Below are 17,777 nucleotides of genomic sequence, written 5' to 3'. Positions count from 1 at the left end.
TACCTACGTCGGTACTTGATTTGTCTTGGTCTTAAAATGGGTACCGAATCATTTCATACACCTGCACTGTCTTTTCAGGGTCCCGTACCCGGAGGGTGCCAACAGGACCCTCCTATTACTAAGACTCCGCTGTCCGACTGTCTGTCAGCGGGCTGTATCTCGTAAACCATAATGGGTAGACCTGAAATCACAGAATATATATTTCTTTTGCGACTATAAAAAATCAAAATTGCCGCCACGAAAATGAAAAAATTATAACCCTTCCTGCGCGAGTCCGACTCGCACTTGACCGATTTTTTAGAAACAGCAAAGTAACGGGAATATACCTACCAACACGTACCTATAGCAATGGATCATTCATTGGATTCCTGGTCACCTCCGATTTTTCCACAGGAACATTTCTGAGAAGAATTTCTGGGATATTTTTGGCTAGGTTGTAAGACGGCGGCGGCGATAAAATAATTACTTACCTGCAATACTTTTTACGATTCATAATTCTTTATTCAACGACAAGTTAGTGTCGACTGTCGATATATCCTATTACTGCTTTATCACCAGGTACCTAAGTGACGCGGCCGATGCAGTCCCATGCTGAAAACGTTGAATCCATAACGTTTCTATAGTAGTACGCGTAGGTTTCTACGCGGCATCGTATCGGAACGAAATCACTTGGCAGTAAGTCTTTGCCTAAGGCTGCCTGTCCACTGGTGCGGACTAGGTAGCGAAGCGGAGCGAGAAAGTAATGCGGAGCGGAGTTGCGGACTGTATCTGTCCATAGACGCGGAGCTAGGTAGCGGAGCGGGAAGGAAATGTGGAGCGAGTTGCGAGCCCCCGATGAGTCATTTTGACTACTGGCAGCGGGTTTAGTTCTACGCGAAATATCCGCTACCCCACTCCGCTTCCTCGCTCCACGTTAAAATGTATGATTTTTAAGATTCCATACGCAAAGGGTAAAGCGGGACCCTATTACTAAGACTCCACTGTCCGTCCGTTTCTGTCCGTCTGTCACCAGGCTATATCTCATGAACCGAGATAGTTAGACAGTTGAAACGATGATGTATTTCTGTTGCCTGTATAAAAAAAATACTAAAAAACGGAATAAAATAAATATTTAAGAGCCCCACACAACAAACGTGGTTTTTAAGGTTCTGTACCTCAAAAGGAAAAACGGAACTCTTATAGAATTACTTTGTGTGTCTGTCTGTCTGTCGGTCTGTCAAGAAACCTACAGGTAGAGCGGAGCGAGACCAATAATTAATCTATGCCTACAGGGTACTTGTACTTCCCGTTGACATAGAATCATGAAATTTGGCAGGTAGGTAGGTCTTATAGCAGACAAGGGAATAAATCTGAAAACCGTGAATTTAGGGTTACATTACACAAAAAAAATTAAATTGTGGTCCTGAAGTAATAATTAGTATTTTCAATTTTCGAAGTAAGATAACTATATCAAGTACATATTATATGAAAGGGTTTTACCTGTGTATTCTAAAACAGATTTTTATGCATTATAGTTGTTGAATTATCGTGCAAAATGTCGAAAAAATATGACTGTAGTACGGAACCCTCCGTGCGCGAGCCTGACTCGCACTTGGCCGGTTTTTTAATATTATTATATTTACCTTATATAGCTATGATAGTGGCTGTTTAAAATATACGTTGATTTTACAACCTTATGCACGAGTAAAGAATCTACTGTTTGCGGGAAATATAATAGATCTTTAGCTATAAAACAAGTGAATTTAATTTGAATTTTACTCCCACGGATTTGGAATTAACTGTTCAAAAAATATAACACTACTGTTAGCCCTTCGCCGGCCGGTTAGACTATACTAGAGTTTGAGTATCTCTCAAAGTGAAACGTCAACTTTTTTAAAGGCACAATACGACACTCGTTTGTTGTTTACCGTGTTTTGTTTTTAGGGTTCCGTACCCGAAGGGTGCCAACGCGGGATCCTATTACTAAGACTTCGCTGTCTGTCTGTCAGCTAGCTTTATCTCGTGAACCGTAATTGGTATGGAGTTAAAATTTTTACAGAACCCTTCGTGTGCGCGTCCGACTCGCACTTGTCCAGGTTTTTTACTTTAAAAGAGATAAATTCTGATAGTTTGTATGTATGTAAGGAATGATCCCCAGAACTAATGAACTGATTCTGAATTTGGTCACTAACAGTGATTTTATCACCAAAGTCACATGTCTTGCCATTTCATGGTTTATTTGACTGAATGCAAACTCTACCATAGCATGAACTTTTATGTCTAAGACGAAAATGGTTGGACGATATAAGGGGGTGGACAGGCCTTAGTTACCCAAAGTTAAAAGAGGCGACTTTATTAAATAGAGAAGCTTTTCGCATGATGACCTCCAAACTTCGTTTCGAAGAAGGCACACGATGATTATGATGATGAATGCGCAAAAGTAGCTCAACTCCCTAGATCTTCAGTCAGAGTCAGTGTATGTGTGCAGTTTAACCAGTTGCTTATGGTGTGTGTTGTTAGTTGGGTCTAGCTAAAAAATGTCTGTGTAGATTTATGTAACATCAAATGATTCAATTTGAAATCACAATTAAAAAAGAATTAATATATTTATACTTAATTAGTTCTGTTAAATATATTTTTAATACTTTTATAAATAAATATATCACAGAATATATGCACAGCCCCTGTAATATAAAATGGAATAAACAGTGTTTTATTCTTTTAAATGTCAGTCTTTTAGTTAAATTTGGTAATTTGTTAAAATGTTTAAAAGATCTGATTGCAAGTATTTCTTTTTTTTAAACTGATTGTAATACTGTTTTATCAGTCTATCAATAGTTTTGGTAGCACTTATTATGATACCCTGTCTCACTTAACCCTAGCTTCACTTTTACTAATATTTCATGTAAAATGTCTTCAAACATATAAAATTATATTTAAAAATTGTCCAAATCATTCAATAGAAAGTTCCCATATCAAAAAGTTTATCACAACACTTATAAAAATTGACTATTCAATAAAGTTCAAAGTTCAAACACAATTTTTTATTAGCAATCATAAAATAAGTAATACATCGGAGGTAAATTTACGTTTAACGGCGATCACGATACGACCGGTGCGATTCACGATCACGACTGCGAGCACGGGAGCGCTCCGAAGTGCGCCACAAAAACTCATCTACCGAGCGTTCATATGACCGTTTGTCATAAACAAGCACCGAACGAGGATACTCTGCCAAATCGTAGTAGCGCGGGGGCGGCGGCGGCGGCGGTGGAGGCAGTCCCTCGTAGGATGCCAGAGCCCCACTAAACCCAGGCGGGGGCACGTAGGGAAGCGGGGGCAGTTGGTGATGCATTGAGCGCATGTATTCTGCTACATAAGCTTCAGCTGCAGCAGATCCAGTGTTGCTGTAGCTCTCACGAGGCCTCGTGAACCACGAAGGCAAACGTTCACGCATGTATGGTGATGGCGACCGCCTCTTGTATGAAGTAGAGCCCAACCGGCTTCTTGGAGACGTGAAGATCTTCCTTCTACTCCTTGAAGAGGAACTCATGCGGTTCCTGTAACCAGATCCCCGTGTTGACAATGGCGCTCTATAAGTTCTATAGCTCCCACCACTTTTTAAATATGATTTTTTAGAAGACTCTTTTGATTTCCTCAATATTGGTGTCATTTCTATTCCCTCATCCTCAGGAAATAATCTACACAACTCTTCTGCAACTTTGGGCTCAATTTCTTGACCATCCCTGCCAATTTTAACTGGTTTTCCTTCATTCCATGGATTGTAGAGGTGAAGAGTGTTGTTAAAGGATAACTCTTTTCTGCAAATCCAATCTACTTTAAATACACCATCTAGCACTTTTGCAGAGAGACCAGGAGGGAGGACCCATGATATGGGTGGTACATCTCTGCGAGATTCGCTCGAGAGTCTTGCGAAACCAGCAAACTTACCACTTTCTTTTACTGAAAAAATCAACAAAACATTTCTTGATTCTCTGTAGGCTTGATTGAGGTTTGCTTCATTTTGTGGCAGTGTGGACCACACACCTTTAGCTTTAGATAATGTTATGTTTTCCGCATTATTCGATTTGATCAAAAAGAATCTTGTATCTCTGAATAAATAATTAAGTTTAGTCATATAATCATAGGTTTTGATTTTAGAGCTAGTGCTGGTCACACGTCTTTTACTTTGTATGGGGGAATGACTTTCAGACTTGGTGCGTTTGCGAGTAGCACGTTTGTCTTTTGATTTATGAGTGCTCACTGAGCTCATGCTTGGAGTGCTCGAATCGCTTGAAGATGAACTAGATACTTCACTGCGGGTGTCATAATCTTTTACTTCCTCTAGCTGTTTTAGCTCCTCGCCAATTTCAGCCTCCACTTCACCAACACCGAGATTAACAGCGTCAGTGTTGTTGGAAACCTCCATTTTCAATTTGCAATGTTTTCTAGCCACTTACGATTAAAAATCGTCCTATCTTGGCACAAGTCAAATGGTTAACTCGGTAGTTAAATTTTGAATTAGCAAGTAGGCAATTAAGCATGAAAAGCATGAAATAAATGAAATTATTACAAAATACAAAAATATTTGTTTCAATGAATTAGTTTCCAAGCTAAATTCCATCCATCATAGACAACATAGATAAACACAGGTCACAGCACGTACAACGTTTGTAGTTTGTACTCTTTGGATCACATGCACAGACCTTAGCCCACTAGCCCCTAACGTAGACTGTGTAAAAAAGCTAGACGAAGGAACGTTTGCTTTCTCATTCACACTAAAAAGAGAGCACAGATAAAGTTAAAATTTGATAAACAGAGACGCAGCTAACCTATTTTTTGTCCCTTATCGTGTAACCGATTTTTTTCAAGGAATACAACTTTAGTTGCAAAACAAACTTTGAGAATTCGTGGCGTCATTGTATTTCTCATAAGTTATTTACTTGTTTTCACAAAAAACGTTTGATACACGCTATCTCAGACGCTAGATCGCTGTCTCTAGCTTTTTACTCAGTCTACGATCTTAAGCCTTTGTTCTCCAACAGCGCCCCCCAACTAATGTCATTCAAGTGCCAAGAGACCCTTGTCGGACTGTAAGCCCAACTAAGCCCATACTAAGCCACAAACATCCACATCATAGAGTATTGTGTCTATCACTATGGTCTATCATCACCTGATTTTCACCACGTTATGTTGACTTACTTTACTTTTGAAAGTTTTGGAAAATAAACTCAGTAAGAAGTGATAAGAAATATAGCAAAAATACATTGAGAAATAAAATATCTAACTAATTTATTGAGTATATCCGGTTTTCATAATGCATTATGTTCAGAAATATTTGGATAAACTGCAATTATTAAATACCAAGATGAATAATAATATGCCAATCAGTAATGGACATAAAACAAACATTTATTTATATTGCAATTATTACAGTTTTTATTCTCAAAAGGTAAGATCCTAAAGTAGGGTAAGATTAAAGTTATTAATTAGTTACTAACTATGATAATAAGTAAGAAAAAGATTTAGTCAGTTTTTATTTAAGAGTGAAGTAAATTTTTAATTGCATTTTCATCTTGGTTTTTATTTAACTATTTTGCATATTACAGGTTTTAATGGCACTGTACGAGAAAAACATTGAATTCGAATCATTAGTTATAGATATAACTAAAGGTGAACAGTATTCCCCATGGTTTCTTGAAATAAATCCTCGCGGAGAAATTCCGGTTCTAAAAGTAAATAATTCGATTATACCAGATTCAACTAGAATATTGGATTATTTGGAACTCTACTTAGATCAAGGTCTTGTATATAAGTGTAAAAATATTATTGTTTGTTTCATTATTATGTAGAAGAAGTGTCTAACTGCTAACAGTGTGATGGGTCAGATGACTAATTTATTTTTATTTTTGTTATCCAATCTTTTAAGGCTATTGTTAGCCCTCCGAGAACTGCAATCCCTTTATGCATTAGTGTGCTTACAGAAGAGCGGCACTTTGTCGACGACATTGACAGGAATAACTGCTGTGGCTGGTCGTCAACATGCTGCCGACTTTTGTTGCGTGTCGGCTGCTGCCATCGACGCGCTGGCGATTGCCATCGATGCATGTTGAAGGCAGTGGTTACCCTTGTGAGTTGTCATTGACAAAGTGCTGCTTGTCTATAAGAACACTTGTATAGATGATTTCGTGAGTAACAACTACCTATATTATCATTATTATAGTAGGTATTCAGTAGCGCAGCACTCTGGTTAACAGAGTTAGGTACAGTTACACATAATTGGGTAGGTATATGGAAATAGGCAACTTTAAATTATTTCTCAGGAATTATCAATAGAGAGTCTGCCAAAATACCTAATACCTACAATACACGTCTTTTGTTAGTTTTATGTGTGATAACCATTTTAAATTATCGATTAAACTAAAAAGGTACGTCAAATTAATGTGACGTCACATACCAGTGGTTTCTTCTTTTCTTGTCTATGGCTCTATGTACTGCGGTTTTGTTGTCCGCAATAATTCCGCCAATGTCAATTCAGTGGAGAGAACATCGTTGTAATTTGGTTCTTGAATTCCTTTCATGAGAGACTTTTCTTTCTATCCCACAGACTACAGTGTATATAAACCTTTGTTAGACCTAGACATCACAAGGACAACACAAGTTGTTAGTTTATGCATTGGACAATTAGTATGATTTTAGTTTAACATAAAGGGAATATAACAATTAATAATATCATGACCGTTAAAACATCAAACATTGATGTTAGAGATACATTATAATTTAATATCATACAACTTAATATAATTGCATAGACATCTTAGGATCGAAGGGTTAGGAAAAGAGAGGAGATAAGGGAAATGAATTGGGCGAGGGATATTATGGGGTAGAAACTCGTACAAAGATATGGGGTGGTTAGTACAGTTGAAAAATATGTGCTCGACTGTTCCCTCATCCAGACCACATTCACAAAGCGAGCTATCTCTCACCCTGATTTTATTTAAAAACACTGGGGAGCATATGTGGCCTAATCGTAGCCTACATAGAACGGATATTGTCCTTTTATTTAGTTTTTTGGATTTGAAAAACCAGGGTTTGCGGGGAATATTGGGCTGGATATATCTATAGTGTTTAGCTATGTTTAATTGGGTAGTATTCCATCTTACATTCCAGTCCTTATGCATGTAAGTTTTAGCCAGAGGGATGAGGTCTCTTGGGAAGATGCAGCTGTATGTTGGGGATCCTAACTGTATGGCTTGCTTAGCCCACATATCAGCTTGTTCATTTCCTTGTATGCCTTTGTGGCCTGGTATCCATGCTAAAGCTATATTATCTAAACCGTTGTTATGGCAATGGTATAATGTTTCTTTTATATTTAAAATAATTTGAAAATTCTGGACTTTATTTTTGAAAATATTACCCAATATTGCTTGCAAACAGCTCTTTGAATCCGATAATATTAAAACTTTATTTAAGCTGTGAGTCTTAACATATTTTAATGCCTCAAGGATGGCAATAGCTTCCCCGGTGAATACTGATGTTTGGGGAGGACTTCTAAATAAAAGGGCAATATTGTACTTTGGAATCCATACTGCTGAACCAACACTATCACTTTCTGTTAATTTAGAGGCATCAGTAAAAACTAGAATCCACCCCTGCCAGTTTTGGTCTAAAATTTGGCCTAACTTTGTGTTTGCCTCAACTTCGTCTTTGCAAATGCCAAAGTCAAGTTGTATATTGGGGTTGTAAATTAAAGCATCAAATGAACAGTTAAATATAGGGAATATAGGAGACTGGGCTATTGGGTGTTGTAAGTCTTTGCATCTCCTGTAGCTTTCTACCAGTCTAGGAGGGTCTTTATGTGCCCAGTATTCTTCAGTGTTAACCTTTTGTGCCATTGAGTTCAACTGCGGAATCAGTGGGTGCGACTCCACTTGTATTATTTTACAGACAAACCGATCTGATAAGTACTGCCTTCTTAGGTCAAGAGGAGGGTCCACACATTCTGTCATCAGGGCTATTTTGGGTGAAGACTTCATGGCACCCAGAACTATCCGCAGGCATTTTGCTTGGATTAGATTTAGCCTTTCCAAACCATCTTTGTTGCAAGGTTCAAAGATAAAGGTGCCATAATCGAAGTGGCTTCTAACTATAGCATTATATAGCAGTTTCTGGCAGTATGGATGAGATCCCCACCACACTCCAGAGAGAGCTCTCATTATGTTAACTCCTTTTTCACACTTTTGGGCTACATAATTAAAGTGTTGTTTTCCTGTTAACCTTGCATCTAGTATAACGCCCAGAAATTTTACTGCCGGAACTGATTCGATAATCTGCTCTTCGTATCTTATTTCTATATCCGGAATTCTTCTTTTTCTAGAGAAGATCAGAACGTTACTTTTAGAAGGAGAGAGACTTAGTCCATGTTCTTCAAGCCATATGCTAAGGTAGTACATAGCAGAGTTTAAGTTAACAGCTGCATCACGGATTGAGTTACTTGAGATATATAATGCCAGGTCATCTGCATATTGCAGTGTATTACAAAAGCTATTCACCGCCAGCTCCAAATCATACGTATAAATATTATACAACAGAGGACTAAGTACGGATCCTTGTGGGAGACCCTTCCAGACAGTTCTGGGTGGCATGAGCTCTTCATTTATACGTATTTTGATAGATCTAGCCATGAACAGGTTCATAACAAAGTGCACAATCCTCTCAGGGATACCCAGATTAAGCATTTTGCGCCTGAGTAGTGGAAGATTAACACTATCATAGGCAGAGGTAATATCTAGAAAGATGCCCACCAGGTAATCTCCATTCGCGAAAGCAAGACGTATATCAGTAGACAGCATGCTTAAACTATCTATAGTACTCTTACCCTTTCTGAATCCAAATTGAGTTTTACCAGTGGTTTATAGAAGCTACTAAACGCGCGTTTTGACGTTTGATAAAAAGTTACTCATTTCACTAGTTGTCAAATACCGGATTAAGAAATATGAATGCCTACTGCCTAGGTAGGTATAGTCCGCGACAGGTCGAGAGCGCAATAGGGGAGGAAACGCCTTGCACAGTCCCCGCGCTAACTCGGTACGGGCGAGGACGGGTGACGTGAAAAACCATGAGAGCCTAGTGGTTAAGACGTCGTCGTCGGCCTCCTACTCCAGAGGTCGGGAGTCCGATTTTTAGACCGCGTCAAAATGCTAAGAAATGTGGGTATTTAAGAAATAATGTTTGTCTTTTAGAAAGGACACCACTGCTTGAAGTATCTCAAGACAATAAAGTGCTATCAAATATAAATAAGTTCAGAGATCTTATTGAGGCTCTTCCGGCTGGTCTTATAACTGTTGGATCATTCTTTCATCCTCACCTGAGTGGCACTCCCAAACTACCATTTATTTTGCCCGTCAGAGAAGTACTTAAAAGTAAGTTATAAATTTTTGTCTGGACTGATTTTTGATTAAAGAAAATGTGTAACCCTCAGGCTGCACTTGCGTCTATCGTGCAATAGTACGACACACGCAGATGTGACCAGACATCAGCTATCGTCCCGATAGTTCGGGCTGCAGGATGGCTGCGTAGCACTTATCACCTGAGTGGCGTTAAAGCAAATAAATAAAATGGTTTTAGCGCGAAACTTAGCGGGGTACGTGGTCAGACTAGCGTTGTTCATTTCGACTGTTCTGACTTCTTCTGAATAATAATGGTGACTGTGGAACGAGGAAATAGTTAAAGATATATTTTTTAGATAATTTCAAGTGCATGAAGTAATTGTTAACACACATGACGTAGAAGTAATATATGTTATCATCCATTGTCGAAACAACACAGCTGTTAATGCGAGTGGCCATCTTGGATTATTGCACGATAGTTCGTTTATACGAAGCCGCTAATGTGACCATCGTGCTACCGCGATAATTTTTTAGCGCACAAACCATACGAAGCTGCAGTACGATAGCCGCTAATGCGGCGGGAGCATAAAACACAATTGTGATATTATTCCAGATGGCGATTTAAGTAGTTCTAAAAACTTGCGTAAGCTGGCTGAAGAAAACCCGAAAGCCAAGGATATTTTGTTGTATAAAGCAGAAATTCAGGATAGGAAGCATGAAATACTCACTAGTGAAGATGAATACGTGAAGGTTTTGAATATTGTAGACGAAGTACTGAGTCTCATCGAAGAGCAGCTTAAAAAACATCAAAATGAAGGTATAATAATTTCTGTATAGTTATTAAAAGAAAGTAAAAATTCACCTGAAATGATAAGACCTGGATAGTACCACAGGCTACTTTTTATTCCGGAAAATCAACGAGTACACACAGGTTTTTAAAAACCTAAAATCTACGCGAACGAAGTCGCGGGCATCTGCTAGTTCAATATAATCTGATAATAATTTATCCTTTCTATGTTTAGCTTTAAAGTTTAAAGTTAGCCAATTAAAATTATATTTTAAAGTACTTACTATGTAATATAAGATTTAGAAAAGATTATTGTAATAAAATTGTGTATTTACTTAGTATTCATTTGTAATTTCCAGACTATTGGCTATGTTGTGAAAAATTCAGTATAGCTGACATCAACCTGGCTGTGCTCCTACAACGACTGTGGGAACTCGGATTGGAGGAAAGATTCTGGGAAGGAGGCAAGCGTCCTTATATCGAAAATTATTTTAACCGTGTCAGACAACGTGAATCCTTTAAGAGAACAATACCGAATCTACCAGTTCATATTAAAATGATTATTACATCACAACCACGTGCGTACATAGGCGCTGCAGGTGTAGTATCCGTTGGGGTTGTATTTATCCTAGCCTATGTTTTCAAAAAAATGATTCTCTAGTTGAAAATCATATACTAAGTAGTTTTGTTAAAATTGAATAGCATAAAAAATCAAAATGTTTAATTACGATACTACCTAATAGTTCTTGATTGGCAAATATTTGTTGATGTGTCGACCAACATGTGGTGCTTTTTCCATCTTCATTTTAACTTTTTTGAATGTAAAATTCTTAGAAAAAGCAAAATAGAAGATTGGTTGGTAGGTAGGTAATAGGTATGTCGTAAGTCTTAATTCTAATATCTTGAGATTGCAAAAAATATACCTACTTATATACCTTATTACTTTCGACTCTTAGTCGAAAGTAATAAGGTATATAAGTAGGTATATTTTCAGTATTACTTCTTTATCTAAACAGTATTATTTTATAATTTTGCTATTACAACTGTAAAAAAGTGTTGTGCTTTACAAGAGTATTTACTTAGATACCTAAGTACTTACATATTATTTTCTGAGAATTATATACAATACCATTTTTAATCAGGTTTTCTAGTAGGTAGGTATACTATATGTATTATACAGTAGGTAAGAGCACATAATATGGGCTAGGTATAAGGTCAGTTCAGGCAACTGCGCCATACTTTTTAGGGTTCCGTACCCCAAGGGTGCCAACGGGACCCTATTTCACCTGTGAAACCACCCCAAATGGGTGTTAGGTACAGCTCAGCTATGGAGTGTAGAAGTAAGGAACACGAGCTCCGTTTTAAAAACGGTCCGTTAAAATGTGCTACATAAGAATGGCGCATAAAGCGCTACAGGCCGCCGCCGCCGCTCGGGTACATTTTAGAGAGTAAATTTTAAATAGAATAATAAACTACGTATAGTCCGCGACAGGTTGAGATCGCAATCGGAGTATGATGCCGGGGGACGCCCCGCACATCTACCCGTCCGTCACCGGCGCTCGCCCGCACTGGGTTAGCACGGGGATGTGCGGGTGTGCGGGGCGTTCCCTCCCCGATTGCCATCTCAACCTGTCGCGTACTATAGTATTTAACTAGATAAAAACTTAAGTATATTTAATTTTAGTTCATTAACTCAATCGCTTTATGGCAGGCCCATTATATAGGTATTATTGTACATAATAAGTAAAATAATATATAAAATATTAAGAAATAGTTGTTTGTTTTGTCAATCAATATACTTATAATAAAACTGTAACAGGTCAAATTCTGTACATTGAAGATATTTTGAAATTTATTTTTCGAGGGCACTCTATAATCGATACTGAACCCAAAACTGAATTTTTTTCATTTTTGTCTGTCTGTCTGTCTGTCTATCTGTCTGTCTGTCTGTCTGTCTCTCTGTCTGTCTGTCTGTATCACGGCCGCGCATCACGCTGAAACTACTGAATGGATTCCAATGAAACTTGGTACGATTTGAGATCATACTATGAGGAAGAATAAAGGATACTTTTTATCCCGAAATTCAGCATGGTTCCCGTAGGAGAGGGGATGAAAGTTAAAATGTATACTGAGTTGTAATTCATTAACGCGTAGTCCGATTTCATTCATTATTTTTTTGTTAGAATGGGGATATTTTAAAGATTGTTCCGTAAATATTTCAAGGTCATCGGTTTTTAACCGACTGTCAAAAAGGAGGTGGTTCTTTTTCTACATCGATTTTTTCGAGGTTTCTGGACCGATTTGCAATTTTTTTTTTTAATCAACAAAAAAAGTTTTCGTGGTGGTCACATAAAAAATTCTGGATTCAACTCCTTAATCCTGATGCTGCAGGGTTACTGCCCACCTGAGTTATCAAGATTCAGGAAGTGTTCATAGTGAAAAGTGTTCATTTTGTAGGTACCAAGCAACGACTTTATTCTCAGACTTCAAGTCCCAACTCCTCAACCCTGATGATGTAGGGTACAGCACTCCTAAATTATAATGTTTCAGTAACTGCGGATGATGCAAAATTAATTTAGGTACCAAGCATAGGCTACATCATTGAACTTCGGATCCTAACTCCTCAATCCTGATACTGCAAAGTACTAAAGTCCTAAATCGTGGGGATTTTAGAATTTCTGATAGTGAATTGATATTTTAGGTATCAAGCAACGGCTTCACGATGACACTCCCAGTCCGAAATACTCCACCCGAGCGATGCCGGGGCGGGTCAGCTGGTATTCAATAAGCTCTCTTCTTTTTAGAATTAATTGCCTTTGAAGCAAGATAACAATTATTAAAAAGGCCGGCCGCATAATATTATAAGAAACTGTCGGAAAAAAATTGATGCAGGCCGGAAGCACACGAGTACCTAGATGTCCCGGAAAGCTCAATACTAAGTACCTATACTATCTATAGTAAGGCCATTACGAACCTGCGAACGGGCTCAAAAATCATTACGATCAAGGGTTGTGAGAATGCCGCAGTAGTTATCGATAATGGATGCCGTTCGGACGCAGGTAAAAAGTATGCATAGAGCACTATTCCCTCACTCTCATAGTCCCCTTAACCTCCGCTAGTCATTACGACGTATGCCATCGTGCATCGCTGGCACTGTTGACTTAGATAGAATTCTAGACGCAACCTACAACCTAAGCATTCTCTATTCCCTTACTTTCATATTTCCTTCACCTCCACTGGTCATTGCATTTGCCCTGGCCGTGCATCAATAAATCACTCACTGAACAAGTACAAGGTCAGATGCCTTCGCGTCGCTAATTATTATTTACAGAATCAATAAAGTAGATATCTACCTACGAGGGACCATATTAACACAAGAGATCAACTACCCGCTATTATTATCATTCAGCGAAGTGCAGTACGCGGCCGAAAGTAATTTACATCGGCCTTTAGAATGACGTTTCGGCTTTGTAGAGCGTTGTCTCTGTCACTCATACCTATATGACGTTTTGTTGGTCTCAACGACAGGGACAACGCTCTACAAATCTGCTATCTCCTTCAAAACGTCGATGTACATTACTTGGCCGGTTTTATGTGACATAAAGGTACAATAAGATTTTTGGAATAAATTATAAGCAACACAATTTACTAGGAAAACGTTTATTAACCATAATTAATGAGCATTATTGTAATACAAAATCAAATATATAGTAAAATAGAATAAATAAGTATATTTTTTTGAAGGCACAACAGGAAATATTGATAGGTAGTTAGGTACCCACTAAAACTTCACAAACCAACAAAACTTACAAACCCCTCATAAATATTGAATGAGAATTAATGTTTATATTTTTAGCTTTTGCTTTTTCAATTAACTGGGTAGACATTTATTTTATACCATAATCATCATCGGACTGGACATAGGTCTCTACGAGTATAACAACTCAGACATACCCCAACCCACTCTATCCCACACCAAACAATGCAGTGTGTGAAATGTATTTCTGGAGTAATATTAAATAATCATTTTAGCAAAACCATTGGTCTAATAGCAATGCAATAACTAAACATTGATGCAATTTTAACTATTACCTACTTATTGTTTATTTACTACACGACCACCGAGAGAATACAGTTCGCGACCATAACAATATGACCTCATGGCCCCGGAAAATTGTACCTATGGTTGACCAAAAATAATATTTTTATTTATTATTTACTAGCGACCCGCCCCGGCTTCGCATGGGTGCAAGGTGGTTATACTATACCTATAAACCTTCCTCTTGAATTACTATTGGTGAAAACACCGCATTAAAATCCGTTGCGTAGTTTAAAAAATCTACGCGACCCTATAACCCTTCATACCTACATACATACATACATACAGACAGCGGGAAGCGCCTTTATTTTATACTATTTATTATTTATGACATTATAAATATTTGTATGTATGAATGAATACCTTGTATTATAGTACTGGAATATATCGATCGTATACCAACAAAGTGTTTGTATTGATGTCAATGGATTAATGGTGATTTTATATATGGTTTAAGAACTGGCGCCTAGTAACTACTGCAAATTCGTGATTTATTCTAAAATTATCGCCTATGTTTTTGTAATGAAACTTCCTGTTGGGCTTCATTCTTTTTTTAAAATCATTATAGGCAAACGCTTGACCACAATCACACCTGATGGAAAGTGATGATGAGGCCTAAGATGGGACGCGTTTACCTAGAAGATGGCTATTCACTCTTTTTTAAAGAAACCTGGGTTGTAATAGGTAGGAAACACAGATCGTGGAAGAGTATACCAAACCTTAGCCATGCGTATGAGGAATGATGATGCAAAACGTTTCGTGCGTGTAGATGGAATGTCGACGACATAAGTATGGAGACTTGCCCGAAGTCTTGCGGTTCGGTGGTAAAATGGTGAAGGGGCCAAGATCAAAAGTTCCTGAGCACACTTTCAGAAATATAATCCTTAAAACACCGCTAAGCCGACGACCTTGCGGCGGTGATCGAGACTTTGATGTTTCGCCAGCAAACGAGGGTCTTCACCTATGAGTCTCCTAGCTTGACGATCAACGGCATCCAGAGCCGCTAGTTGGTACTTAGCGGAGCCACTGTTCGCTTGAATTCTCGAGTGTTTTTATTTGATGACTAGCTTATGCTCGCAACTTCGTTCGCGTGGACTGCGTAAATTTATAAGCAGTTTTACCCCCTTAGGGGCTGAATTTTCAAAAATCCTTTCTTAGCGGATGTCTACGTCGTAATAGCTATCTGCATGCCAAATTTCAGCCCAATCCTCCAGTAGTTTGAGCTGTGCGCTGATAGATCATTCAGTCAGTCAGTCACTGTTTCCTTTTGTAAAAGATATGTCCATTTCAATACAAAGTATTAATTAATTCCATTAGCATAATTACTATAGCATTTTTTCAAAAAGTTTAGCAGGTTTTCGCAGTTTTTAGTAGCAGGATCATGAATTTAAATCTGGTCATGTACTGACATAATATCAGTACCCTTATTATAAATGCGATGGTGTGTTTGTTTGTTGGTTCGTACGTCTTCAATCACCTCGCAACGGTGCAAAGGATTGATGTGATTTTTTGTATGGATATGAAGACCTGGAGAGTGACATAGGCTACTTTTTAACCTGGAGAATTCCGGAATCCCGGAGTTACCACGGGATTTTCAAACAACCTAATTCCACGGCGACGATGTCGCGGGCATCAGCTAGTATTTTAATAAACAAAGGTCTGACAGCATTGTATGCTAACGCTACTCGAGTGTGAGTTGCGGGAGATGGGAGTCGAGGTAACTGCATTCTCTGGGTGGTCTTGTAGAATCTACATATTCAACAATTGACAATCAAAATGTGTACAATGGTACCTATTTTGGAAATGACTTTGACTTAATGCTAAATAACATTTTAAGCAAAGGACTCCAGGCCTTAAGTATGGAAAACGTGGTTTCAGTTAAATTTCCTCAGATTTTGATATGTTATAGATTTCAGTGTCCTGAGCAAAAGTCTCTATGGGTGCTACCACTGCTTCTGAGTCCCTTTCAGAGTTTCGAATCCCAGGACATTTGTCTGAAACCACTTTTATCACACTTTAGGAGTCCTTTAATAGTAGAAAAATTACAGCTTCACAATAAATAACTTTTTAAGTATAATGGTATAAAAATTACAGATTATATTTACTGAAGAAATAAATAATTCTCATTCTTGAAATAACTATGCAATCGAAACCACCAAGTAACCGTACACCTGCTAATCCCTTATTTTAAATCTTCGGTAGACCCTGTTGAATCTTGGCCTTTATTAATAGGCATTCCCATAAAATGCTTGCTGTCAGTAATAACAGATCTTTTCCGAAGTGGTATGTTAGTTAAATTTGCTTTTTCTATATTATATTTGAATACACCTTGACCTGGCAAGTTAGGTAATAAATTAGGTATTGTATACCAAACTCTATATGTTACAAACCATGTAAGAATTGCTATTATTCCACTAATGAACTTTTCCACCATGATATGGTAATACAATATTGTAGATACCAACATAACGTCCCATAGCAGTTGAAGAAGAGTCATAGCTATCAGAAATGCCCTTACATATGGTGTGAATTTTTCGTATGATGTTTTGAGTATGTCTAATTCATCTTTACTTATATTTTTAAGAGGATTGCTTCTTGGCGATTTGTCATTTAAACTTCGTGAATACTTTTCATCTCTAATGTAATCTCTGATTCTTTCCCATCCATTAATAGCTCTCGCCTCCTCAATCAAGACTAAGCTTGAGTAAATCAATATAAAACAGTGTCCAGATATATCAAAGCCATTCCAGAAGTGACCTTCTTTTAAACAAGAAACTTTATCATTGTATGATCTCGAATTACAACGACCATAATTGATTTCAACTATTTTGAATAGTGTAACCCATATGTACCAAAAACCAGTAGCAATCAAAAGTCTCAATAGGTGAGCCGTTAAAATGAGTTTCCTTTTGCCACAACAAGTAGTATAAGATGTCAAAGTGACATATGGCACTGTTAAAAATAGTGTCCAAAACCATCCAATTTTTACAAAATATTGATTGAATACATTGTCACTTCTTGAAAAGTAAGTTTTTGGAAATGTAAGAACGTCCGCTATAAGGGACAATAAAAAGAGAGCTCCTAAATATACAGCTATTTTTAAATTTGTGTCAAAGAAAAGGACTTTCTTACAAATGTGCACAATCATTAGTATTAGAACTTCTAATATTGAAGAAGCTTCCCGAATAGGTTTCGTTCCTTTTGAATCCAATGTTTCATTTTCGAATTTGTAATTCATTCGAGTACTTCTATGACTTCCTCTGCTTGTCATGATTTTATTATTTTGTTCATTAATTTATGCACTGCAGGAAAACAAAATAACTAGGTACAGACACAGACGAAGTAATAGCCACAAAAGCTAAAAATATTTTAGAAATTAGGTTAGGTTACAAAGAGTAAGAGTATGTAGTTACCTGTCAGTTGTCACTTGTCACTACCATGATTATATACTCTAGTCTTTGGTCACTACGAAGTACGAAGGTTAAGCCATAGAGTAGGATGTATTAAGCTTCATTAAGCTTAG

The 17,777-nt window shown here is 37.6% G+C and overlaps 3 protein-coding genes across 4 annotated transcripts; 1 reads left to right on the top strand and 2 right to left on the bottom strand.

The window, feature by feature from the left end:
- Positions 1 to 2,560: 2,560 nt before the first annotated feature.
- Positions 2,561 to 4,615, bottom strand: Ythdc1 (YTH domain containing 1). The gene has a single exon (XM_034975630.2). It carries the CDS (start codon positions 4,406 to 4,408, stop codon positions 3,071 to 3,073), a length of 1,338 nt encoding a protein of 445 aa, XP_034831521.1. The 5' UTR covers positions 4,409 to 4,615; the 3' UTR covers positions 2,561 to 3,070.
- A 573-nt stretch (positions 4,616 to 5,188) lies between these two features.
- Gdap1 (ganglioside induced differentiation associated protein 1) lies at positions 5,189 to 13,834 on the top strand. 2 transcript variants are annotated; one of them, XR_011237557.1, is made up of 6 exons: positions 5,189 to 5,431; positions 5,589 to 5,781; positions 9,222 to 9,401; positions 9,982 to 10,185; positions 10,515 to 11,029; positions 11,138 to 13,834. XR_011237557.1 is itself a non-coding variant. In XM_034975632.2 (5 exons), the coding sequence occupies exons 1-5, from the start codon at positions 5,297 to 5,299 to the stop codon at positions 10,814 to 10,816; spliced, it is 1,014 nt and encodes a 337-aa protein (XP_034831523.1). In that variant the 5' UTR covers positions 5,189 to 5,296; the 3' UTR covers positions 10,817 to 13,834. The 2 variants fall into 2 exon arrangements, 1 of the variants encoding a protein (XP_034831523.1); XM_034975632.2 differs by having other exon boundaries at positions 10,515 to 13,834.
- On the bottom strand, positions 13,800 to 17,616 carry Fitm (acyl-coenzyme A diphosphatase Fitm). The gene has a single exon (XM_069503045.1). The coding sequence runs from the start codon at positions 17,523 to 17,525 to the stop codon at positions 16,437 to 16,439; it is 1,089 nt and encodes a 362-aa protein (XP_069359146.1). The 5' UTR covers positions 17,526 to 17,616; the 3' UTR covers positions 13,800 to 16,436.
- Positions 17,617 to 17,777: the final 161 nt, after the last annotated feature.

This window comes from Maniola hyperantus, chromosome 14, assembly GCF_902806685.2.
Source record: "Maniola hyperantus chromosome 14, iAphHyp1.2, whole genome shotgun sequence".
Classification (NCBI taxonomy): domain Eukaryota; kingdom Metazoa; phylum Arthropoda; class Insecta; order Lepidoptera; family Nymphalidae; genus Maniola; species Maniola hyperantus.
This window is presented reverse-complemented; position numbering and strand designations above follow the sequence as displayed.

Coding starts and splice junctions, on each gene's coding strand:
- Ythdc1 (XM_034975630.2), bottom strand. CDS start 4,408: ATGGAGGTTTCCAACAACACTGACGCTGTTAATCTCGGTGTTGGTGAA.
- Gdap1 (XM_034975632.2), top strand. CDS start 5,297: ATGCATTATGTTCAGAAATATTTGGATAAACTGCAATTATTAAATACC. Junction 9,402..9,981: donor CGTCAGAGAAGTACTTAAAA/GTAAGTTATAAA, acceptor ATATTATTCCAG/ATGGCGATTTAAGTAGTTCT. Junction 10,186..10,514: donor TAAAAAACATCAAAATGAAG/GTATAATAATTT, acceptor TGTAATTTCCAG/ACTATTGGCTATGTTGTGAA.
- Fitm (XM_069503045.1), bottom strand. CDS start 17,525: ATGACAAGCAGAGGAAGTCATAGAAGTACTCGAATGAATTACAAATTC.